At 40.7% G+C, this 26355-nt stretch overlaps 2 protein-coding genes across 2 annotated transcripts; one reads left to right on the forward strand and one right to left on the reverse strand.

The window, feature by feature from the left end:
• Window positions 1-1462: 1462 nt before the first annotated feature.
• On the forward strand, window positions 1463-14290 carry gabra3 (gamma-aminobutyric acid type A receptor subunit alpha3; the record flags this gene model as incomplete). Its single annotated transcript, XM_080859320.1, has 9 exons — window positions 1463-1551; window positions 3953-4074; window positions 4337-4404; window positions 7290-7510; window positions 7798-7880; window positions 8465-8605; window positions 9040-9192; window positions 10086-10291; window positions 13955-14290. 9 exons carry the CDS (start codon window positions 1463-1465, stop codon window positions 14288-14290), a joined length of 1419 nt encoding a protein of 472 aa, XP_080715446.1.
• A 7415-nt stretch (window positions 14291-21705) lies between these two features.
• Window positions 21706-24158, reverse strand: nkain1 (sodium/potassium transporting ATPase interacting 1; the record flags this gene model as incomplete). Its single annotated transcript, XM_080859321.1, has 5 exons — window positions 21706-21791; window positions 21900-21960; window positions 22244-22441; window positions 22726-22806; window positions 24021-24158. The coding sequence occupies 5 exons, from the start codon at window positions 24156-24158 to the stop codon at window positions 21706-21708; spliced, it is 564 nt and encodes a 187-aa protein (XP_080715447.1).
• Window positions 24159-26355: the final 2197 nt, after the last annotated feature.

Below are 26355 nucleotides of genomic sequence, written 5' to 3' on the forward strand. Positions count from 1 at the left end.
GATCTTACTTGCAGTAAACTGTATGGCACAATATCAAGATGGTCTTATACAAGCCAAACATAGTCCTCATACACACCAACAGATCAGCCTCTTGAACTGCAATGGCTACTTTTACGCTTTCATATCCAATATAAAGCCAGTCATCCAATATAAAGCTAATCTCTTTTTCCAAACCTCCAAAGCCATCTCCAGTCTGGCTCCCTAACCCTAGAATATCACCTCCTTCTCCTCCATCCATTTTCCTCACTTAGACACTGGCCTACTTTTGCCTCAATTTTAGCTGCTCCATAACACTAGAAAACCTCCTACAATCTGTTGTTACGCTTTCAAAACTCCCAAACTAAGCAGTATCCTTTACTTCCTCCTTTGATCAACTCTGAATCATTTTGTCTTGACCTCAATGCTTGGTTAGCGCTGTGGTGCCCCTCTGTTGTTTGGTTTCAGGCTTCACTCTCTTACCGGCGCCTTGATTTTATCTGTAAATAAGTCAAGGGCTAAGATCATAGAAACAGCATCCTAATGACAGTAAAGGTTATGTATATATATTAAACTATGTCTAAACAATTTTGATTACAACTATTGATATATATGTATATTTGTTTTAAAACAGATTCAATTTTTTCAAAAGGGCTAAGGAATAAGAGAAATAAGACAAAGAATATAGGAGGATGACCCTAAAATGAATGGAGCGAGAAAGGAAGAGATGCCGGTTAAGACGGAGAATGATTTAGGGTCAAAGGAAACTGACAGAGATGGTATTTGCAACCGAGGCATTTTACAAATGCTTATTGCTTATGTTTTAATTTGCAACCTATTTTGTTTAGGCACAAAGAAAGCATTCATTTTGTTGACAGTCAGAAGTTCTTTGAAACCATCTCCCTCCAAATTAACATAACTCTCCAGGTTTACATAAGGACAGAAATATATGAGAAAAGAGGATCAAAGGGAAGAAGATGGAAGAAGATAGGGTGGATTGAAAGATGGCAAGAGGGAGAATAGATGGTAGTCAATTCAATTAGATTTATATACCACCAAAACAATCAAATTGTCTAGTGTCTAGTCATAGTGATGGAGGAATGTCAGGGACGGACAGAATTAACTTTGAAATGGGTTTAAAAAGTATGTTTTGTTTGAATTATTGTTCAGATTTAATGTTATAACATTCTTTGTTCACAGTTTGTAAGAAGGACTTTTAGACCAAACAACACCCAGTTGCTTTCCATGGTTCATGCCATTTACTTATACCTTTACTTTATTTTAGTTAACTTGACTATTTACTTGAGTCACTTTTGAGTCAATTTCCAGAAAGCTTTATAAGGCATTTTAACAACACTGGTTAACATTGAGCCTCTCAATATGGAATGACACTTGAACCAAAACCACACACTAGCCACTTCCCCCCAACACTCACACTTTGTCTTTCCCATCAGTGTGTTTGCAGGGTGCATACAAGCCTAGTGCTATGGCTGGCTGGCTGCAAATGCTTGTTGTGAAAGTCATTCCAGGAGTGTGGTTCTCTCTGATGCTCCTTGACCCAAGCATTCAAACTCGGTGAGTTATTTACTTCCAATAAACCTCTTTGTTCATCTCCTATGCTCCATATAAAAGCCTCATATACCACTGTTTTCTTGAACTATCCTTTCAAATAAATTGAACAGTGTCATTGAAATCTGTAAAGTAACAAACACTACGTTGTTGTAAATTGGTTTGAATACATTTTTCTTGTAAGGCAGTTTGGCATGTCATTGGTCGCCATTCAGTTAATGCTCCTTGTTTCCTTTCCATACAGTAGAACCACAATAAGTAATGTTAGACAGGTTAGACCCACCTCACTTTCCTCACCTGTTTAAATGATGGATTGAATCAAACTGTCCATCAGTGCTGTTCAAATGGGGGAAACGATAGAACATTCTGTCAACACTCCCCAGGTCTTGTGTTTTTTCTACCTAGAACGATTCATCAACTGCCTTTTTATGTCGTCATGTTACATTTTAAAATCAAGCATGTCAAGACTTTTGAATTTGACTGATCATTTGAGGAGCCATTGAAGGAAGAAACTGCCACACGCTGCATTGGTTGCTTAAGCAAGGGGATCGGATTGACAAGCAAACTTAAAAACAGCAGAAATTGGGGGTAGAGGTTTTGCAATTAAATGTACTGCAATGCCTCCTGTGGATTTAGGTTTGGGGGTTTGGTCACTAAGAGTAGTGTTAAAGGACTTTACAGGTGTGGGTGTAGAAGGGGTGGGCGGGGGGGTCTGGAATGCCTTCACATACCCAAGGTGGGAGACAGCACCGAGCCTATTGTGAATAAGTGATTTAAAAAGACCTTACATATTTCAGATTATGAGTAAGTCTGGTTCAGCTTTCAGATTTGATTATGTGATTGCTGTAGCCATACCACAACAATGCCAGGACAAATGCCCAAAGTAATTTGTTTGCGTTGTGTTTGCCAGGATAGATGCCAAATATTGACTTATTAACTCCTGACGGTGTCATTGTTTATGGTCCTGGAACAAACCCAGTCAAATTGGCAGGCTATGTCTAGACAACTTCATGTTAAAAAATATAGTGACCAACATTTTGATTAATTTGAGCTTCATTTCTACATAACATCAGGGTATGACGCCATGCAGTATGTACTCTATACAGTCATTATAATAAACCTATGACACAATTTACAAAATGTCCAACAAACACCGGCTTTCAGGTTACAGTGGTCTGCATTTCTAATTACACTTTTCATCCAAATTATTGAGGAGGCTGAGAAAAAATGCAGGATAAGATTTGACATCCCATACCAATCTGTAGTGCCTTCTACAGCTTACTTTAATAACATCTGGCTTATGGTATGCGTGCTTCTGGCAGATTTCACTGGAGCCTCCAACACAGAGTATTTGTTCCTCAGCCTCATTATCGCAAATGAGCCACAGTACCCTTCTGTCAGTGGGTATTTAGCATGGCAATTGATTCTGACACTCCTGTGTCAGCAGCTGTAGTCCTGTCTGCCAGCACCCTCGAGCACCCAGAGAGCACCCAGAGAGCACCCAGAGGCTTTGGTTGGCTGCCTGGCTTGCTTTACTGACTGACCGAATAGGCTTATTTGATCACAACCCACAATGATTACACCATAGTCTCCTATATTCACCTTTGCAAGAACATTTGATTCATTAAATAGTCCCGTTTAAAATGATGTTTAATGGAAATGTTTTCAGCAAAGAAAACAAGCCTCATTCTTTGTTCTCAGTTCTGCTAGGAATGTTTTCTTGTTTAGAACTCAAATGCATTCATTTGAATAATTTTTTGCCTCAGAGCTTGCGATGGGGTTGGATGGGATATTATACTAACCAAAAACTATGCTTATACGTATACTACATTGGATGGCGCACTGTTTATGCGGAATGGCTTATAGTGTGTTGAAATGTTGGGATTCATCGTTGCATTTCCGTCTGTTTGTGCAGAACAGCCATAGCACGCTCTTCAGGCTCACTTACTCTCCTTTTGCCCCCTGATCTTCCTCCACCAAAGGGATGCATGGGGGTGCAATTGTGCAAACAGAATCCCTGCATGGGCCCTGTGTGCGCAGTGAGATGCACAGTCCCATGTGAGGTCGCTTAATAAGGACCTTAGTCAGAGCAAAGCATGGTTTCTCTGTAAGCATAAATCCTTGAGATTTATAAAAAAAAAAAAAAATGAACTCAAGAATCATGACCGCTCACAGGGGAAGAAGGGAGGGGAGAAAGGGGGAATTGCTAAAAATATGACATATAGAACATTTCGTAAGAGGGGTAGAGGCCTTTCCCCCTAAAGGGATTGTTGCATGAGCTAACTCACGAGAGGACAAAGTTAGGAAGCTAATTATTAAACAAGGCTAGAGGGCACGATGCTTAACTACAGCCTGTCTCTGCGTCCTTCATCGCCATCCCATCATTGCCATCTCATTTCTCAAACAGAGTTGTGCCTGGGCATAGAGAGCCCCTCCACGATGACAGCAAGGACAATATCACAATTTTTACCAGGATCTTGGACAGGCTGTTGGATGGCTATGACAACCGGCTTCGACCTGGTCTTGGAGGTTAGAAACCTTTCCTCTTTACGTCATCATCGGTACTCCCCTCTTATATCTAAAGTCTTTGATGGAGTTATACTAGTTGATGGTTATTACCTCCCAGTGAATCATCCAGTCCCTAACATAACATTCAGCCACGAATGCAAGCAGCCTTGTTAAGTCTATTAAACTGTTTGCTGGATAAGTTGGATATAATGAAGAGTGTGACATTTCACCCTAGGTCGTTGTCATCTAATTGGGTTTTTACATTCTTATTTTGTCCCAACAGAAACTGTCACTGAGGTGGGAACCAACATTTTTGTCACTAGCTTTGGACCAGTGTCAGACACAGACATGGTAAGTGTCATTTTATATCACTTTAGCCAATATGAAATCATACCCATGTGACCAATATTCTCCGGGGTCTCCAAACCTATCAAACAAAACAGGGCTAGTAACAGTCCAAAAATCTATAGTACTCATACAAAACAACAGGTCAACTACTACAAACACAGCAATAGCACTACTTAAAAAATAGACCAATAAATTACCAGATGAAATAAGTGTTTATACCAATACCACAGATTCATTACTTGGCTATTTACATAGATGATAGATTGGTGTTGCAGCCTGTATCATCCTAATAGGTCATTTGTACTCCAGATTAATTGGGCAAAAATTAGGTTTACTTCGGTTGGGATGGAAAGGCGTGAGGCTATCTGAGGTATGAATGCTGTGGTCAACAGTGGCTGATGCTAAGGGCTTTCACAGATTGGCTCTATAGGAATTAGCATGCATGAAGAGAGTGTTCATCGACTCAGATGCAGCTGCCTGCTGTAAAACCCCTGTCACCTCCCGCTTCTCGGTATTCGATATTCCATTACTTACTTGGATTGGGCAGGTCAGAGGTCAGGGGGGTAAGAAGGACCGCCTCCGTTCACAACACACACACAGATGGCCATTCCTCTGTGGAGCTGCTCGCTCAATGCAGGGTCTGCTCAGCAGCTCCAGAAGCTGGGGATCAATAGCAGAGAGTCCCCCCTGGTTTAGCTGTATGGGGATGGATTGGATGTGCTGTAGGGGCGCACACTGTGAGGCTGGCTGTTTGCTCACTTTCAGTGCAGACACAGAAAGGAAGAGCTGCAGCATCTCAATGGGCATGAGGGGGGGGGGGGGGAGGGCTCTTACATATCCCATTATTGGAGCTCAGGGTGGGATTGTTTCCTTAGCAACAGCAGGGTCATGCACGAACATCCCTGAGGTTGATTGCCAGTCATTATGGGTGCCTGCTCACCTCTGCGGTTGCTGCGACACCGAGCGCATTAGTCAGCCTGACCTAGCTGAGAGACAGCTGTCAGAGAAGCACCCCCCCCCCCTCCCCTCCCCCGCCTGCCCCCCCCCCCCCTCCCCCGCCTACCCACCAAACCACTGGATCCAGGGTTTAAATGGATGTCTGTGCAGCAAAGACAATTAAACATGAGTTATACCAAGTAACAAAGCCATATAAACAACAAAGTAATATCCATAAAAAAATGCAAGAGCTTTTTTTTTTTTTTTTACAATTGCTTTCCAACAACAGTGTAGGCTGCATTTGCAATGAATACTTAGAAGCATAATGAAAAACAGCCCTTCGTATGGACATGGCTGATAGTGAGTGTGTTAATGTTAATTGACACCATAGAGTTGATGAGGTAGAAAAAATGCACACTAAGGTAATAAACTGGAACCCAAGGCAAAGTGGAGAGGCTGCTGCAAATAAAAGTACTTAGGCCACAGCGAATATATAATGACATCATGTAAAATGCTACTTTAGATTATGTATATGAGCTGTGCTTGGCATTTGCCAAGATAAATGTATGAAATGTTATCGGTGTAAAGGTTTTCAAGCATAGACTACTCAATAAGGAAGTAATGCATTTAACATTCGGCTAGAACAAGATTTCAAAATCAATGATAGTACCTTAGAGATGAATGATAAGAATTATAATTATAAACTTTTAATTGACAGGTTTAGATGACAGAGTGGCTTGTGAGGTGGCAGGGAGAAGGCTCAGCATTAGACAGTGTACTTGCAGTCATGTTGTGCTTTTTCTTTTTACTTCTTCTCTTTCTCCAGGAGTATACCATTGATGTTTTCTTCTTTTCTTTCTCCAGGATATATCATGGATGTTTTCTTCTTCTCTTTCTCCAGGAGTATACCATTGATGTTTTCTTCTTCTCTTTCTCCAGGATAGACCATTGATGTTTTCTTCTTCTCTTTCTCCAGGAGTATACCATTGATGTGTTCTTCTTCTCTTTCTCCAGGAGTATACCATTGATGTTTTCTTCTTCTCTTTCTCCAGGATAGACCATTGATGTTTTCTTCTTTTCTTTCTCCAGGATATATCATGGATGTTTTCTTCTTCTCTTTCTCCAGGAGTATACCATTGATGTTTTCTTCTTCTCTTTCTCCAGGATAGACCATTGATGTTTTCTTCTTCTCTTTCTCCAGGATAGACCATTGATGTTTTCTTCTTTTCTTTCTCCAGGATAGACCATTGATGTTTTCTTCTTCTCTTTCTCCAGGATAGACCATTGATGTTTTCTTCTTCTCTTTCTCCAGGATAGACCATTGATGTTTTCTTCTTTTCTTTCTCCAGGATAGACCATTGATGTTTTCTTCTTTTCTTTCTCCAGGATATATCATGGATGTTTTCTTCTTCTCTTTCTCCAGGAGTATACCATTGATGTTTTCTTCTTCTCTTTCTCCAGGATAGACCATTGATGTTTTCTTCTTCTCTTTCTCCAGGAGTATACCATTGATGTGTTCTTCTTCTCTTTCTCCAGGATAGACCATTGATGTTTTCTTCTTCTCTTTCTCCAGGAGTATACCATTGATGTGTTCTTCTTCTCTTTCTCCAGGAGTATACCATTGATGTTTTCTTCTTCTCTTTCTCCAGGATAGACCATTGATGTTTTCTTCTTCTCTTTCTCCAGGAGTATACCATTGATGTTTTCTTCTTCTCTTTCTCCAGGAGTATACCATTGATGTTTTCTTCTTCTCTTTCTCCATGAGTATACCATTGATGTTTTCTTCTTCTCTTTCTCCAGGAGTATACCATTGATGTTTTCTTCTTCTCTTTCTCCAGGAGTATACCATTGATGTTTTCTTCTTCTCTTTCTCCATGAGTATACCATTGATGTTTTCTTCTTCTCTTTTTTCAGGAGTATACCATTGATGTTTTCTTCTTCTCTTTTTTCAGGAGTATACCATTGATGTTTTCTTCCGCCAGAGCTGGAGGGACGACAGACTCAAATTTGATGGACCAATGCAGGTTCTGCCCCTGAACAACCTTTTAGCCAGTAAAATATGGACACCAGACACATTCTTCCACAATGGCAAGAAGTCAGTAGCTCACAACATGACCACTCCTAATAAACTGTTACGGTTGGTGGACAATGGCACCTTGCTCTACACCATGAGGTGAGTCTGTTCTATTTGTTTTCACAAAATTGAGAATAGTGCTACATTTATTCTCTTCTCGTAATTCACCAATTATTTTATCAGACATTTGGTCAGTCAAACCTTTATCACAAAAAAGTTAACAGATTGCCTTGAAAAATGAATACAGAAAAAAACACACTCAAACCATGTTATCTCGAGTAGTGCATCACAGGTTGATTTGGATTCTTATCTACAGTATTTGTTGATTTATTCAAAATAAATGGACTCAGAATGTTTTATGTTTCTAAAAATGAAATTCCGTACAGATTAACCATTCATGCAGAGTGTCCCATGCACCTGGAGGACTTCCCCATGGATGCCCATGCCTGTCCCCTAAAATTTGGGAGCTGTGAGTTTTAAATTGAGTTTCTTGGGAAAGGTGCAGTGAATATGCCAGCAGGCGTCCATGTTTGTTTTGGGCTTTTCATAGGGTAAAACTGTTGCGTTGTGGAAAGTTTGGTTTATAGCCCTTTTACAGCACAGCAAACAAATTGTTGTCCAGTAGAGCAAACTTTACATTAGCATGTATGTGTATGAATAGCCTTTATAACTAGATTTCATTAGTGTCAACTGAACTGAGTGTTTTTCTATTAGCTTATCAGCTTGCTAGTTTTAGATGTAAACCTCATGACCTTTTAATATATTGTTTAATAATATGCAATTTCATATTTTTTATCACATGTATTAATCTGCTGTGTATACAATTAATGAGTCATACAATCTGATATGCATTTATATAATGAATTGATAAATAAATTACAGTACTCAATCAATTAATGAATTTGGGTTCCTAGTGCTCCGTAGATTCACGATTGGATAAAAATACTAACAAGTGAGAAAGCAGCCTAAAATACACCATTGAACAGAGCAGATTTGATGTTCAGAGGGAGAGTTAAGGTTGAACAAAAAAAATGTTTTACTGTTTAATTTCAGATGCCTACACCAATGATGAGGTGATTTACACCTGGAACCGTGACACTCAGTCTCTATCCGTGGCAGAGGATTGCTCAAGGCTCAATCAGTATGACTTGCTGGGACACGTCATCGGGAATGAGATCATCAGCTCCAGTACAGGTAGCCCACCAACACACTGCAGCAAACGAGGTAGTGTAATTGCCAAAAATGTAAAAGTCCGAAAATATTAGATCTCACCAGTCAAATTGTCCGATTTGAATTTCTTAAAAATCCCGTCCACCAAACACAATCTGAACTTGACAACAATCCTAATATTTAGGCCATCAACACACTACTTGTAAGTGTACTGGAACACAGACACACATACTCAAACTCACTTCACAAAGCGCTACTTTGGTCCATTGGCATTTTAACTGTTGATTTATGAGACGCTGCTTCAGGTTGGTTGTTCAGTTGTGCTTTCTTTCTACATTTCCTGATATTTTATTTTGTATATTAAGCATACTTCTACAGAGGGGATATTCACTCAAGTATGATGTGCTTAAAGCAGTGCGCAGTGTTTCCATGATGCTCCTCTTCTTGTTCTCTTCCAGGAGAGTATGTTGTCATGACAGCCTATTTCCACTTGAAAAGAAAAATCGGTTATTTTGTGATCCAGACATACCTACCATGCATTATGACGGTCATTCTCTCTCAAGTCTCTTTCTGGCTTAATCGGGAGTCTGTTCCGGCACGGACGGTTTTTGGTGAGTCTCATTTGGTCCTTTTCTGACACAAACGGAAACAGACACACACTCTGACACACACACACACACACTCATACTGAAAGCCTCACATAAACGCACACCATCATGCACTGACACACACACACTCATACTGAAAGCCTCACATGAACACACACTCATGCACTGACACACACACACTCATACTGAAAGCCTCACATAAACACACAATCATGCACTGACACACACACACACTCATACTGAAAGCCTCACATAAACACACACTCATGCACTGACACACACACACACCCACACTCAGACTGAAAGCCTCACATGAACACACAATCATGCACTGACACACACACACACTCATACTGAAAGCCTCACATAAACACACACTCATGCACTGACACACACACACACTCATACTGAAAGCCTCACATAAACACACACTCATGCACTGACACACACACACACCCACACTCAGACTGAAAGCCTCACATGAACACACACTCATGCACTGACACATGTGCAGACTGTTTCAATGTGACACTTTGTCCTGTGGGTTTCTCTGCAGAGGTTATTCAAGAAAGGAATTTAATTATAGTGTGAACTATATCACTTTTGTCATTTTTTTTTAAATGGTACAGGCAAAGGAACTGGAAATTATCCCACTGGATATACAGTACCGAACATTTCTCCTCAAGATAATGGATTTATAATAGCCAAACAAATTTAATTTCTTTATTCTCACCTAAGCCAGTTTTTTTTTCACTTTGGCAACATGCACATGCACTAGCCCCTTCCAATGGTCATTTTCATTTACAAACGGGTCCTGCAAATAAATAGTTACAAAGCAACTTCAATGTTTGTGTTACCTTCACACATGACAGATTTTTTCCAAATGTCCTGTCTAGGTGTAACCACTGTCTTGACCATGACTACACTGAGCATCAGTGCCAGAAACTCACTGCCCAAAGTAGCCTACGCCACTGCCATGGACTGGTTCATGGCTGTCTGTTATGCTTTTGTCTTCTCTGCACTCATCGAATTTGCCACTGTAAACTACTTCACCAAGCGCAGTTGGGCCTGGGATGGCCAGAAAGAGGCCCAAGAGATGCGAGTAAGTCTGTGTATCTTTTGCATATTTCTTTAAGAGACCATAGCAACAGTAATGTCAGTTTTTTGAAAATAGAGATTACGCTGTTTTGTATAAAAAAATTGCTGAAATTGTCCACGCCATATTGTACAGGACAGTTTGAAGTTGTATTATATAGGAGAGTTGGAGTCTGTTCTTCATCTTACTACAGCAGACTGGTGTATAAAAGGTTATATATGATATTCCAGCATTCAGAACATTGTTTCTTTTCATCATTTCTAGACATGTTTAGTGTACTGCCTCTGAAAATGTGATTATGGCATTTCCGATAACTGGTCTTCGGAGAATTTAGCCGATTATTAATAGAAAACAAGAAGCAGTCTCTCAACAAGTGGGACCACATGCCAAAAGAAGGCTTGAGTCTCGACTGCTGTCCTATTGTGCAATATCTTACCATTCTACTTCTTTTAAAAGAAAGCTAGAATATCATATGAGCAACGTTTTCTCAAAACAAAGCGTTCTTAAAATAAGCCCTGTTTTGTCCAAATAGACTGTTCACTGACTTTGACAAGATGAGTGACAGACTGTTTACAAATCTGAAGCATCAGCAAGCCTTTGAGCATTTATATAGGCCTATCTTTTCAGAAACAATTATTGGTTCTCAAAAAAAGATGATGGCATGTCCAATTAATTCCGCCCTTTGATACATGTACATACATCCGTAGTGGACCTTGTGGATTATTAATAGAAAGTAAGTGTGTCAAGGGGCACAGACGGGACGCAAACATCAAAGGTGCCACATGATGCAGAGAAGTAGAACACGGTGCTAATGAGAGACATAGAACCACCTTAGCTTTCATCCAGACTTAAGACACAGCAGGACCGCAGCTCCATGTAACATGTTTCAGCTTATCCAACTCTTAATTACGGTCTCGGCGCTGCGCACTCTCGAAAGTAAACACCAACCATTATGCCGCTGAGAAGGAGAATAAGAAGAGGGATCTCTGGCACAGAATTTCGGTGACATATTTACATTTACATTTAGTCATTTAGCATATTTACATTTACATTTAGTCATTTAGCAGACGCTTTTATCCAAAGCGACTTACAAGGATGTATACACATTTTACATTTACACTGATGGCACACTGCACATCATCAGGAGCAATTAGGGGTTCAGTATCTTGCTCAAGGACGCTTCAACAGGGAATCGTACTAGCAACCTTCTGGTTACTAAACGACTTCTCTACCTCCTGTACCACTGTCGCCCCCCAGTTTAGCACGTGGCATTTGTCATTGACCTTTGGTTTGGTCAAGAGACTTCACAGATCACTGGAGAACCTCCGATCTGTACCATCTGTCATTCCCTTGCTGTGCGAAACATAGGGAAAGATTTCCGAGCATCTCTCACACACCCAACCTCACTGACCCTCCAGACAATGAGGAGAAAGGTACTACAACTTAAAGACGCCGCAAGATCAAACCTTGTTACTTGGACTTGATGCACACCGACTTTTATACAACCTAAAATCATTGATGAATGAATGCTAGCATCTTAGTCAATAATTGGACTGAGTCAGTATATGCAAGCGAAACCAATAATATGGGGTACAAACTGTTCTATCAAAATGATTTGTGTCGTAATGCATCTTTTTTTAATTAGGGTAAAGCAACTGGAAAGGGAGCTAATTAATGATACTGCCATGCCACTGATGTACAAATCTTTGGTGGGGATGGGATACAGACTCTTTGTGAAGGATTTCAATACAGGCACATCTCTTTTCATTGGAATTGAAAACCACTGCACGTGGCATCATTCCACCCAATAGACATGGTTCCCCACATACTTTGGACAATGGCATGTCTAGACATTCAGATCAAGCAAGGATCATCAAGGACAATTTCAGCAATGACAACTTGTACTAGATTGACACCAGAGAGGTGTCCCCTACCAAGCTTGCTGCATTTAGCATGCAGGGTAGAACGCATGTCACAGGCATATGCATGCGTGTGAAGGCTGCTAATGGGGCATTGACCAACTGAAATTCCCCTTTCCCTGCCGCAGTGAAGAACTACATCTCCCACAGAGGTAGAGATGACCCATCACAGATACAATGTCAGGTTACTATGAGATGAGCCGTGAAATGGTACAAGAATGTGTTAACATTTCACTTTGCTTTTGCCATAACATTTATTCTACACCAAAATGATGGTAGTTATAAAAGAAGAGCCCCCACATGACACAGCATGTCTGATGTAGCTTCACCACTCTGCATATACCTGTAAGTGGTCCTCGGCTCTCTCAGGGTCATCTGAATAACACTTGGCCCATCTGTCAGCACAGTTTCTGCTGGGTAGACTGTACTTCCTGAATGCTGGCCGGTGCAGGACTAGTGCACTCCAAACTCGGTTCTAAAAGGACGCTCCTCTACTGTGGTACCTGTGGAATGTTCTGAGTGTCACATCAATCAGAGGCTATTTTTGGAACTTGGTACAGACAACATCTGTAGAGACTCAGAAATTGTGCTAGACACAATCGGCACACTTATACCCATGTCTTCTACATCCATCTGTCAGAATACTTTTACTCTAATCATGGTTTTATTTGACATTTATATATTTTAGATGAAACACTGCATTCTCTTTTTTGGTTGTTCTTTTTGGTTCACTGTTGGTCTTTCAGTTTTTCCTTTTGCATTGAAACGTTTTAGACTTGTATGTGACATGTTTTGCTTGTAAATAGTTTTGTTGCTTCTTGTCAACACGCTTATGAAAAGAAACCAAAAATGAAACATGATTTCTGTCATTCATTTGTTCTGCATTATTGACATTTTGGTGACAGCCCTTAAGAGATACACAGAAGTGGAGTGCACAGACTATGTAGAAACCTTACATTTTAGTTGTATAATTCTTAATTAAGTCTTCTTCGTTTGTATTTCTCTCGGTGTTGAAGTTATGAATATGTTTCATGGAGGATGTACAATTATCCCGACTGACTAATTTGTCAGTCACATCACAGCTGAGAATATGCTAAAACGCTTTGATTTGAATTAAGAAACTGGCAAAATTATGAATGCTATATTACAGGGACAACTGTAAAGCATTCACACATTCACAGATTTCATACATCTACTGCCAATGTGAGGCCAATATAAGTCTGCAGGAGATGACTTTTTGTAGTTTTCACAAAGAACCGTAGAAAGGGTTTTGACAGGGAAACAATAAAGGAAATTCTTCTAACATGGTGAACAAATAAAGCCATGATATTGTCTGTCCAAACTGGCTTATTTTTGCAAAAAGTTTAAAAGCCTAATGAAACTTCAAGTCGACTCAAGTAACCACATCTCACATTTGATCACAGCTTTAGACAAGATGTTAAGTTGTTGCGTTTTGCTTGGTTGGCCACAACAATTGAGGGAACAATTGTTAGCTCAAAGGCTTGAAGCTGAAACACGAAAGGATATGAATAGATAATTTAACACTGTGTTACACAGAGCTGCTTGACACGGCAACTTCCGCCTACTAAGCTGGCCTTTTTGGAACAACTTGTATTTTCAGGGCATTTTAGGTTTTTCCAGGACATTGGACATTTTTTTTCTGACATTCCCCCTGTGGATGTGATCTGAATAATGACCTTCTTAAGACATTTTACTGATACTGTTCCTATTTATGGCTTCTTTTTTTCAGAGAAGAGAGTCATCCTCCCTTGCTAAGAAGACAAACAACACATTCAACATTGTGGGGACCACGTACACAATGAATGTGGACAAGGACCCCGTGTTGACCACCATAACTAAGAGTGCAGTGACGCCACCTGGGCCAACACCGGTACCACTGCGGCTCCCCAGGATGGATGGTGAATATGTCCCCGAAGAGGGAGGCATTAAATCGTACAACCGAGTCAGCAAAGTTGACAAAATTTCCAGAATAATCTTCCCTGTACTTTTTTTTGTTTTCAACTTGGCATACTGGGCTACTTATGTGAACAGGAACCCCATTATGAAGACCAACCCCCAGAAATGACCTGATGTGGCAGCTCAATGACCACAGAGGAGATCAAACTCACACTGCCAGGAAAATCTCTTGTAGCCAAACCCATTTACATAGAATTGTGTTTCAGGCAAACATTGTATATACACAGTTGTATATATACAGTATATACATACAGGGAGGGATGTGCATATGTATGCTTACGCACAATGTGTGTCTGTGTGCATTCATTGCATACATGTGTGTACAGTAGCACTCCAGATATTCTCATGCAGGTATGATTTGAACTCTGCACTTTGCAGACAGTAGCTCATGAGGATTTGTACAGTTTAGTTGAGTTAGATACTCCCTTCAGTGTCGTTCAGTGCATTTCAAAATGTGTGTCCTTATTCACCCCTCAGTTTTTTCCATCATCCTTGATCGTCACATTTACTTCCACTTACATACTGTCTGCTGCATGGATTTTGAATTCATAGCCCCTCATTATCATCCGTTTCAATTCCTGCTGTCTGCATTTAACTGACCTAACACGATCGCACATTGGAATCCTGTGGCTCTGTCCACGTATTCCATTGTTCAGTCACCTCTTAAAAAAAAGTATAACCCCACTTTAAAAGAGAAAGGTGGTTTCAGGGGACAAAACGGTGTGCCTTTTTGAATGTGTGCTCCAGAAATCAGTCTTTGGGCGCTGCTGATCCTCTCCAGCTTACACGTGTGTTGTCCTGGGTCTAGTGCCCTGCCTTGCCTTAGCAGTGTGGTGTTTGAGAAATATAAGCCCCCCCCAAAAATACCCAGAAACACCAGTGCAGATGCAGTAGCCCGGCTAGTGTCTCTCATTACACAGCATAATTTGGCAACCACTGCATATTCATTTATCTGATACTCCCACGAACCCTATAGTTACATTTCCTGTTCTCTTTTTGAATGTTTTTATCAGTGTGATTTTTAGCGTAATATAGTGTCTTATTGACTTTGTAGTGTTTAACCTTACTATGGTAGGTCAGTTTTGTTGTCAGCTGTCGCTATCCGTGTCATTCAAATATCTTTTGGTTTAAAAACATTGGGATTTGATGTACAAAAAGACAGTGTTACTTATTCATGTTACTGCATGTACTTTACAGGTAGGTGACAAGAGAGAGAATCTGTGTTCAAAAGTGTAACACCAGTGGCTAAATGTAGTGTTAGTTTCAAAGCAACGAGACGAGAGTGTGTTACTGTGCATTTAACTCAAGTGTAGTGATGATGAAACCCAACTGGAAAGAGATTACAAAAAAAAATCACACAGCGAATGACTTATTTGCCATTCGAATAGAGGTGTTTTTTTCTGCATAGCCATAAAGGAGATTGGAAGCTGGAGGCATCCAGTAGATTAATGTAGCTTTCATTCAACACCTCTCACGCATCAGGACACAAGAGGTTTTTTTTTTATGTACTGTGATACTGTCAAAGTATGACTTTCTTTCCCATCTGAGTAGCAGAGAAAACAATATTTAACATCAAGTGCATCTCAATGTGTTGTGCAGCACAGGATTTCATGATGCATCAAGACTAGTTCATTGCACGACAATCTGTTCCTTTCTGTCTATGACCTCTGGTGGTAAGTTTCCATTTTTAAGTGCAACATTAGTGTTTGCCCTTTGTTGTGGGTGGCTATCTCAAATGAAACGTGCTATCAGCTAGTGTTCAGACTACATGGAGGGATGTACTTAAAGGAATATATTTGTATTGGAGTACATTGTACATGTATTTATGATACTCATCTACAGTTATATATCCGATATGCATTTTTATACAGTAACAAGGTTGAAAAACCTTCAGCAGTGGGTAGGGCCAATGAAATAGGCAAATTAATCTCATGTAAAATCCTTAAGGGCAAATGCTGTAATCCACTGTGAAGTTGTGAGGCTATGTAGATGTTGCCATTCCATTTTAATGAGTAAAATATGGAACACATTAGGAACAGTTTATTTAATCATAAATCGTACAAGTATTTGTGTATAATAATGCACTACTGAAGTGTTGATCTGTCAGTAAGGATATTTATTTTTTTAAGTGTGGTTGTGTGTGTCTCAGTGAGGTTAAACTGCATTGGTTTCCAGATGTGGTTGAGGAAGTCGCTGAAATGAAACAGATGAGTTTGGTGCATGTATGTGTTCAAGTCTGTGTTGTTACTATGTGGATCTGAATGTGGGTAAAAGTTTCAAGAGTTCGGATTTAAACCTGTATCAGCCTGTTAGTTGGCCGATGTACACATGAAATGATTCTATTCATCAAATGGATGGGGTGGTACACAAGTGCTAGCAGACTCTGATGGTAGCGAGCAGAGCCATCTACTTTGGCAGAAATTCATAACTGTGAAAAAGAAAATGCTCCATTAATGTGAAACACTGTAAATACTAGATAATGCTGACTACAGGTTATAATGACCAGAAGTATTGGAATATCTTGTTCCAGTTCTTTTATTGGTGATGCTGACAGTGTTTGTGACTGTTGCATCTCGAGACATTGAGTTAACTCCTGGTTATTAGGCAAAAAAAAAAGCATTTGAAAGAGCAGTAAAAAAATAAAAATCCAAGAAATGTAGCAGCCAGATACTCACTTGTGTTATTCTAGGGGACATTAATACTGAGAAGTAACTTATACTCAATGTACAGACCCTTTGGAAGCCAATAGAGAGATAAAACAGTAGATCCACATATCTGAAACATAGTTGAAATGTTGTATAGGAAATAGATATGGATATATTAGCCAAATATTAAATAGCAAAAAGAAAGGCTAATCAGATCAGAATATAAGAATATATCTGCCTCAAACCACTCTTAACATGCCAGCTATCCAAAATGTGAATATTGTGGTAACACTACACATTAGTTACATTACTAACATAATAAATGCATTAATTAACACAAACAAACTGTTAACTTCAGTGTTACGAGACCCTAATCGATTTTAAATACTTAAGTTTATTGTTGTTAAGGCTAACAAATGCATTACTCTTTACATCCTAGATCTCTTAAACTAACATGATTCAGTGCATGAGTTTACAGGAACAAACCATTATCTCTGACGGTAAAACATCAAGTTGGTCTTTTTTGCTGTAGTTAATGCTTCATTTATGTTAACTACTGCATTTCATTAATGTTAGTCCAGGGGTTCTTAATGTAAAGTGTTACAGTATTGTAACCTGCCAAGTGATCTATAGATGTAGATTAATGACTTCAGAGAATAATACATAGCATGTTTTTTTCTGTGTTGCCTCAAACTCCTGTCAGGTATTTTTGTATCAAGGTTTGTCTAGAGTATTTGTTGTAGAAGGCTTTTTTCTTTAAACCACGCCATGTCAGTTTAAATTAATCTTTTACATGTTCCCTGAATTTTTAATCAGTATAAGGAACACCACATCTACCTTCACCCCTTAGGTGTTGTCTGACGAGACTGAGATACTCTGGATGCTCTTTCCCGGTTGTCTCAGATCTTGTCAAACTAATACGATTTTTTATCCCTGGCATCTTTCTGATGACACTAAGGCTGGTTTCTCATGCAGCGTTTCTTTTGTATTAAGCAGGCAAAAGCACATTTAATGTCTGCCTTTGAAGACTAGGTCCTTCAAAGAAACAAAAGTCTTTTAGTCTTAAACCGTCTTGATCAGATATGAAAACTTGGACTAATGAAGGCGGAGTGCCAATATATGTGAGAGAGCATTTAGTCTAGGGCATATTTCATCTGTTCAGTCACCTGTCGCTATTATGTTACTAGGGTCAGCGTGAAAAAAGACATAAAGATGCATAAATGTCACTTAAGCTAACATGGCATTCTACATTTGAAAAGTGTGGCTTTTTTCTCTCGTTTTTTCCTGTGTTTCGAACCCCTTGTGCGTCCTTCCTTTTCCATGACTTTCAGTGAATAAAGACATTCTTTTGTGGCTTGTTCAGGTTCTGAGTATGTGTTGTCCGACTGTTGTGCTATTTTCTGCCACTTCACTTCATGTCAGCAGCACATATAGACTGCTACTGTTATCGCAGAGAGACTGAGAGAGTGAGAGAGAGTGATAAAGAATTCACAAGCATTCTACTGTTTGACTGCACTAAGGCACCCTCTCCTGCATTAATGACCTACCTGGCTCATGAGTCATGCTCGATGGAATGTAAATTATGTGTGATGCACTCAAAAGTCACCAAAGCGAAAGTGACGCTGAATCTTCAGAACGTTTTGATGTCCCCATTTCCTTAGAGTGTCCAAAACTGTTGTGACATCTGAAAGTCGGAAGGCTTTTAACAAGGCAAGGTTTGTTTCATGCTTATTGCTTGAGACATTCTAAGTTTATTGTAATTTTAGGTTCTCCATACTTTTTTTGCAAACCCAGAAGAGACTACCGCTAGCTGGTAGACACATTTGAAATAGCTCCATCCTTGAAGCATAAAAACAGGTTTAATATCTTGGTCATATCTTTGAAACCATGTGGATTAGACCATAGAAACCATTTGGATTGTATAGATGGTTTCCTCTGATTGCTCTGTTTCTTGCATGTATGTGATTCGACAAAAAATCTCATCCTCAATGGGAAGTAGGCCAACAGCTGTATGGCAGCACCGCTGGTGACTTGTTCATGTATACAATAATTCCCAGAAATCCCGGGAGCAGGAAGTTGTCGAGATTTAAAATTCCGAATCGTCAGTGGCTAACCTCAGGTCCAAACCTGGTGAGTTTTATATTACTGTACACAAACCGAACAAAAGACCAAGTGTCTTTAGAATAACAGTGTAATAGCTAGCATCAAAGAATGAACCAAATCAACCATCTAGCAGGAGTATCATATGGTATGAACAACACAAACAGACTTATACAGTTTTTAAAGTTTATTTTTAATTTATTCAGCCCGATGCCAGAGCTGACAGTGATCTAAAGAGCTGTGCTGTGCCAACTCACTTTCTTCAGCCAGGTTCAGTGGATCCGCTAAACTGTCACCTGCAAAAGAAAATACATAAACCAAACCACCCATACGGTATCATACATACATAGATAACATGCTCAGAAACACATGGAATGATAAGCAGATACTAATGCTGAAGTCTAATCTGGCGTACTTTCATTGTTCAGACTGCATTCATACTCTGGTTAGAGGTATGTTACTGAGTCTTCGACAGCTACATTCATACTCTGGTTAGAGGTATGTTACTGAGTCTTCACTAGCTGCATTCAAACTCTGGTTAGAGGTATGTTACTGAGTCTTAGACAGCTGCATTCATACTTTGGTTAGAGGTATGTTACTGAGTCTTCACTAGCTGCATTCATACTCTGATTAGAGGTATGTTACTGAGTCTTCGACAGCTGCATTCATACTCTGGTTAGAGGTATGTTACTGAGTCTTTGACAGCTGCATTCATACTCTGGTTAGAGGTATGTTACTGAGTCTTCACTAGCTGCATTCATACTCTGGTTAGAGGTATGTTACTGAGTCTTCACTCTTCACTAGCTGCATTCTTACTCTGGTTAGAGGTATGTTACTGAGTCTTCACTAGCTGCATTCATACTCTGGTTAGAGGTATGTTACTGAGTCTTCAACAGCTACATTCATACTCTGGTTAGAGGTATGTTACTGAGTCTTCACTAGCTACATTCATACTCTGATTAGAGGTATGTTACTGAGTCTTCGACAGCTACATTCATACTCTGGTTAGAGGTATGTTACTGAGTCTTCGACAGCTGCATTCATACTCTGGTTAGAGGTATGTTACTGAGTCTTTGACAGCTGCATTCATACTCTGGTTAGAGGTATGTTACTGAGTCTTCACTAGCTGCATTCATACTCTGATTAGAGGTATGTTACTGAGTTTTGGACAGCTGCATTCATACTCTGGTTAGAGGTATGTTACTGAGTCTTTGACAGCTGCATTCATACTCTGGTTAGAGGTATGTTACTGAGTCTTCACTAGCTGCATTCATACTCTGGTTAGAGGTATGTTACTCAGTCTTCACTAGCTGCATTCATACTCTGATTAGAGGTATGTTACTGAGTCTTCACTAGCTGCATTCATACTCTGATTAGAGGTATGTTACTGAGTCTTCACTAGCTGCATTCATACTCTGATTAGAGGTATGTTACTCAGTCTTCACTAGCTGCATTCATACTCTGGTTAGAGCTATGTTACTGAGTCTTCACTAGCTGCATTCATACTCTGGTTAGAGGTATGTTACTGAGTCTTCACTAGCTGCATTCATACTCTGGTTAGAGGTATGTTACTGAGTCTTCAACAGCTACATTCATACTCTGGTTAGAGGTATGTTACTGAGTCTTCAACAGCTACATTCATACTCTGGTTAGAGGTATGTTACTGAGTCTTCGACAGCTACATTCATACTCTGATTAGAGGTATGTTACTGAGTCTTCAACAGCAATTTTTCATTACAGAAAAAGTATTAGATGAGTTTTACAAGACTTAAAGAAGAGGTGAGGTGAGGCGTGGATGATAAAAAGAGGGGGGAAAAGGAACACTTTCTTTATTCTCGAGGCTGCTAGCTCTAATAAGGCAAGAACGAAAAAGGACTCTTTCATTTGTTGAAACTACTTTCCTACATCTCTGTTCCGTCAACTGGGCCCACCACCATGTTTTATCAACTTGTTATTAACTCCCCCCCGTAGTAGAATTGTTGTATTGTACATGAGGCCTTACCTATGAAATCATCATCATCTACCACCACTAAAACACATCTCCATACACTCAAGGCACTCTCACTCACCATGTTCTCTCTACTGATCCTCTGATTCTGCTTCTGGCCAACTCAACATTGAATCGCTATTCTCCCTCCTCTGTTAAAGCTACTGATGTGTAACTGTCAAACTACCCCCGGTTTTAATTCACAGCAAGACAGTGTATTCCTTTTGCTCTCTCGTTTGTTCCCATCCTCTCCACCCTCTTTCTCCCTACGCCACGCGGCATCGTTTATCATTTCATTCCGCACATCCAATTTTCGCCTCTGGTTTTGGGGAGGCACCCTAAGCAAATGGTCATGGTTTTAGCAGTATATAAAAAGAATACAAATGTAAATGAGGTGAGATGGCATAGCAGAGACAGCTTGTCTTTGATGAACAAATTGATGGTGTACCAAAAATATGAGAAAAATGAGTTTTGTAGAAGCACAAAAGCAGCTAGGAATAAATGAAAAGCTGAAATAAATAAAGGGTGTGTATGGAAATGTAGAAATGCTGTGAACATCAGTGGAATATATAGATAACCAAAAATGGTTCATGTTTCCATGTTATCACTGAGAGGGGATGAGAACAAGGACACAATAGCAGGGAAGGGAGAGGGGAAGTGTGTGGGAGGACACGGGTCCACAGCGCGAACATGGGCAACATTTACATTTATATTGGTATGGTGACTCTGGCTCTGGTTACTCCAGTACTGGTAATATAGACGCTAGTTTGACTGATAAAGGAAAGGCTGTTCTCACGTGTAGAGAGGCTGGAGCTGCAGATGTGAGTTCTTCTGGGGAGGATGATAGCCGTAGGAGTCAAATCCACCAATGAAATCCACTGAGGAGGAAGGAGGAGGAGGAACAACGCTCAGTGCCTTGTTTAGACATGACACGTGGCCAAAGATAGCAACAACACTGCTTAATCTGCTTGTCAATGGATACTCACAGTTGTCTTCATCCTCCAGGAACACTTTACTCACATAACAGGCATACACCAAGCCAAACAGCTGAAAGAGATGGATGGGGAGAGAAGACATGGGAGAAGGGAGAGAGAGAGAGGGAGGGAGAGAGAGAGAGGGGGGAGAGAGAGGGGGGGGGAGAGAGAACACATGGGAGAAGGGAGAGAGAGTGAGGGAGGGAGGGAGAGAGAGAGAGGGAGAGAGAGAGAGGGGGGAGAGAGAGAGAGAGAGAGAGGGGGGGGGGAGAGAAGACATGGGAGAAGGGTCAGTCAAACTGAATGACAATGACTGCACAATACTTGGTTGACAAAGTGTGCGGACGTGTACTCACAGCTAGGAAGACCTGCAGGGAGGCACTAACCACCTCTATGTACTGATAATCTAAGAGGCAGCCACTTATAGTTATAACATGGTGATCCTGAGGAGCCAATAGGGAGTCAGGAACCGCCGTAACCAGGCACCCAGGCCCATGCTCCATCCACCAAGAGCGATGCAGGGAGGTGTTGAATGTCATCAGGAAGTCTCTATCCTACAGAGATTGTGAAATTGTATTTAGAAGAAATAGACAGCACAAGAAGACGAACAGTATGACAGGAGTGTCAGCGCCCTCTTCTAAATGTCATTTTATGGTGCTGATTATTCCAATAAATAAAGATTCCTTGTCACTCCAATGCATTTAAGGAGCATTGTTGAAATGATCAATCTGATCAATCCTGTGCAAAGGCATTAAGAGAGGCAGCGTCTAAGACACTAATAAACACTAATTACCAGGACACCAATACTAATTAGTCAGTCCTTCCCAAATACACTCACCTGTGAGAGATGTCCCACTTCCAGGTAAAAACAGATGATGAAGGAGTTCCAGCCGACCCAGACCACCAACCACACTGCATACTGTCAGGGCACGGCAGGGAGAGAGAGAGAAACCAGATATGGAGAAAGGGAAAATAAGCTTTGTGTGTAATTCTCAGTCAATAGATGAAAATGTGAGCATTTGCAAACACATTGACCACAATAGTATGTGCTAATCCTACTCCTGAGAAACAATATTCACAGTAAGGCTATTAATGTTGTAATCCTTCATCAAACATATCAAAATCTTTATTTGTATTCACACCAAACGCTTTGTTCATAATCCTGCTTCTGGGGGGCAAGGGGTTGAGACTACCCTAAGAAGCTTTGCTACCCCTAGATGGCACTGCCCACTATGTAACGTGCACACCAGGGTCTTCTGATTCTCTGCTAAACTAAGATGGCTCTGTGCCCTGGGCCTGTTATACACTAGACTGTCTGTAGCACTCAGCTAATCTGAGCTGAACCACTGATTCTGTAGTGATAAAGCATTCAACTGCACTCAGAGTAACTGCTCCTGTTCCTGCCATGAGTTTTTCTTGCGATTTTTGAGATGACTGAACAGATTATTGAAGTTGCACAGACCAAATACTGATCAATTTCTCACAGGGCTTTCCTGTCTAGACGAAAACTGATTCAATGAATCCTGTCTTTGTGTGAATTCTGCTATAAAGGCGCACCAAAAAGAGAAGGTGTTTTGGGGTTAACCAGGACTCAGTGAACTCTACAACAACACCTACCAGCTGAGAGGCTGCACAGTTGTCCTGCTAGCCTCATTAGCCCTGAAGGCCCCAGAGCATTTACATAATGTTGCGCCTGGCAACACATTCTGTGCTGGTAACAACTTCTGCGTAGGCTTTGTACAGTCGGATCAGGCTCTTTTACTTCATCATCTGTGCTGTACAGTGATTGGACTGAACACCACATTCACCATACGCCTGCCACAGGTTGTCTCTTGTCTGTTGTCTGTTTGTTCAGGTGGATAAACAGTGGACACCTGTCTTGTTCAGTAACTATATGGACACTACAAAATACAAACTAAACTGATTGCCAACTGTCAAAATCTGACACATGTGAATGTGAGCCCAAATGTGTGTGTGTGTGTGTGTGTGTGTGTGTGTGTGTGTGTGTGTGTGTGTGTGTGTGTGTGTGTGTTTGTGTGTGTGTGTGTGTGTGTGTGTGTGTGTGTGTGTGTGTGTGTGTGTGTTTCTGTGTAAGCATTGTAGTGTGTGTAAGCATTGTAGTGTGTGTCTCACCACTATGATGTAACGTGAGCGGAACTGGACAGTGCCAAATACTCCCAGTATGACGGCCATGATGTGCAGGAAGTTTGCCAGGATGGGAGCCCACTGGTAGCCAAGAAAATCTATGACCTGTCTCTGTAGTGCAGCCATCTAAACAGACACACACACACACACACACACACACACACACACACACACACACAATTTAATTTCACACTGTACACAGCCTTTGCATTGGTGCAGCTGTTTCCATGGAAACTGCTGCCAGCCAGAGCCTAGTGGCCTGTGGACAGGCAGATGAGTCCTACAACCAAACACAATGTTTTCCATTTTGACATTTACACATTTATGTAGGCCTAATTATACAACTGATAACATTGTCTACAATGAAATTGCAGTGATATCTCATACTAGCATATTATATTAAAAGTAATAAATAAATATCAGATTCATTAGTAGGCTATTGTGCTTTCCAGGCTACTATATCTCACACATCACCGAAGCATATTCTCACTCTTGCAAGAATGCCTTAGCTGCTGCAAACACTCACCAGCTGCAGAACGCATATCACAATAAGCAGTGGCGGCGCCAGAGATTTTTTTCTGGTGGTGCTATGGGGGTGCTCGGCGTTTTACTGAGGGTGCTATGAAATTAGGGTGATAGCATATGAGTCTCATTTTTCTCTACTACAACACCTCCCCACCATATCGTCACATATGTTTACACGTTTGATCTCTAACGCGTCTTTGGGGTACATAAAAAGCGTCATTCAAATCGATCGTATTATTATTATCATTAGGCTACTTCTGACGGACGCGCACAAAGCCGCGTTCATCTCCGACGGTCAAAATGGATGCAGCATGTTGTAGATAACGTAATCCCAAATACCGGTACTTCACTTACTTCAGTGTGTGGATTAAAGTTTGCGCCAGATGACTAACAGGTCACCACTACCATGTGCGACAAATTAAACTAAACATACTAAGTTCAATACACTTCTAACTAAAGACGGCAGATTAGAATATCAGATAGAATTAACTTAAACAGGCAAAGAGTCAGAAATGCTTTCAAAAAGTGTATATTATTTTAAGTCACAATCAATGAAAACATGAATGAGACCAAACAGTAGGCACTCAAAACCACAATAATAAGAGATCAAAAAGTGCACACAAAACTATGCTTAAAACATCCCTTAATTGTTTCCTAATCATTTCTGCCATTACATTGATGATCTCATTCTGCACGTCATGGTGCCCATAACTTGCATTTGACGGGTTGTTATCTAACTTTTTCTGAACGGTTTTATCAAATGTTCCAATTACAGATAGCAACTCGCGGACATTACCCCTGTTTGCTGAATCCTCATCTTCAATGTGGCCTCGCTGTGAGATCCCCTGACAAGCAGTGTAGCGCAAGCTTTCCACAACATTTTTGTAATATTGGTCTTTTCGGACCATCCTGGGCGTTCATGCTTAAGTCACCCAGGGTGCTAGCAGCATGGCTAGCAGCGCCCTCAGTAGAGGTGAAGGGTTAACTTGGACCAGGACGTTCCTCTTCTACATCAGAATCAGAATCCAATACCTCTTGCATTTTTTTCTTCCTCTTGAACATCTTATTCAACTCGAGGAAATTTGCGGATCAAATACCGATCCATTTTCGTGATTTTGTGAACGCTTGATTTAGAATTGACCGATCGCGAGGATTACTGTTACTTAGCCTACTACTCATTGAACAATCACGTTCACGCGCAACGTGTCTGTGTCGTGCTACGTGACCAATCTGTTTATTTCAATTTGTTATTTTCTGTTATTTTCTTTTGTGGTTAAAATATTATTATCACACAATACATTTTATTAAGAACTCAGAATGAAATTAAATAACAATAATAGGCCTAAATAAACCATTATTTTCTTGGTGGTGCTATGGGGGTGCTATGGCCAATCTAGGGGGTGCTCTAGCACCCCCTAGCCCCCCCCTGGCGCCGCCACTGACAATAAGCGTCCACCTCCCGTCGCACCAAGCCATGATCGAGCGCGCTTATGCCCGAACTTCGGGCCGTCGGTGCTTCAACACTGCGGTCTCCCCTAATGGTCCAAGATGTTCCGGCTCTGTTTATCAGCGAGCTACCGGACCCAGCTCGCGGCTTCCTTGCGATTTTATCATACCGCCAATGTGTTTCTTCCGTTCAGGTTATCTCTCGAAAAGTCCTCGAGAGCCACGGTTTCTGCGACGTCCTACCACAACGCGAAACACGGGAGCAGCCACGCCTTGATTTAGAGTGAGAATGAGCATGCCAGGGGTAGCACAAGGTGCAAAAAAAAGAAACGGACAGAAGAATGGTGCACGA

Source organism: Sprattus sprattus, assembly GCF_963457725.1.
Source record: "Sprattus sprattus genome assembly, chromosome: 20".
In the NCBI taxonomy this organism is placed as follows: domain Eukaryota; kingdom Metazoa; phylum Chordata; class Actinopteri; order Clupeiformes; family Clupeidae; genus Sprattus; species Sprattus sprattus.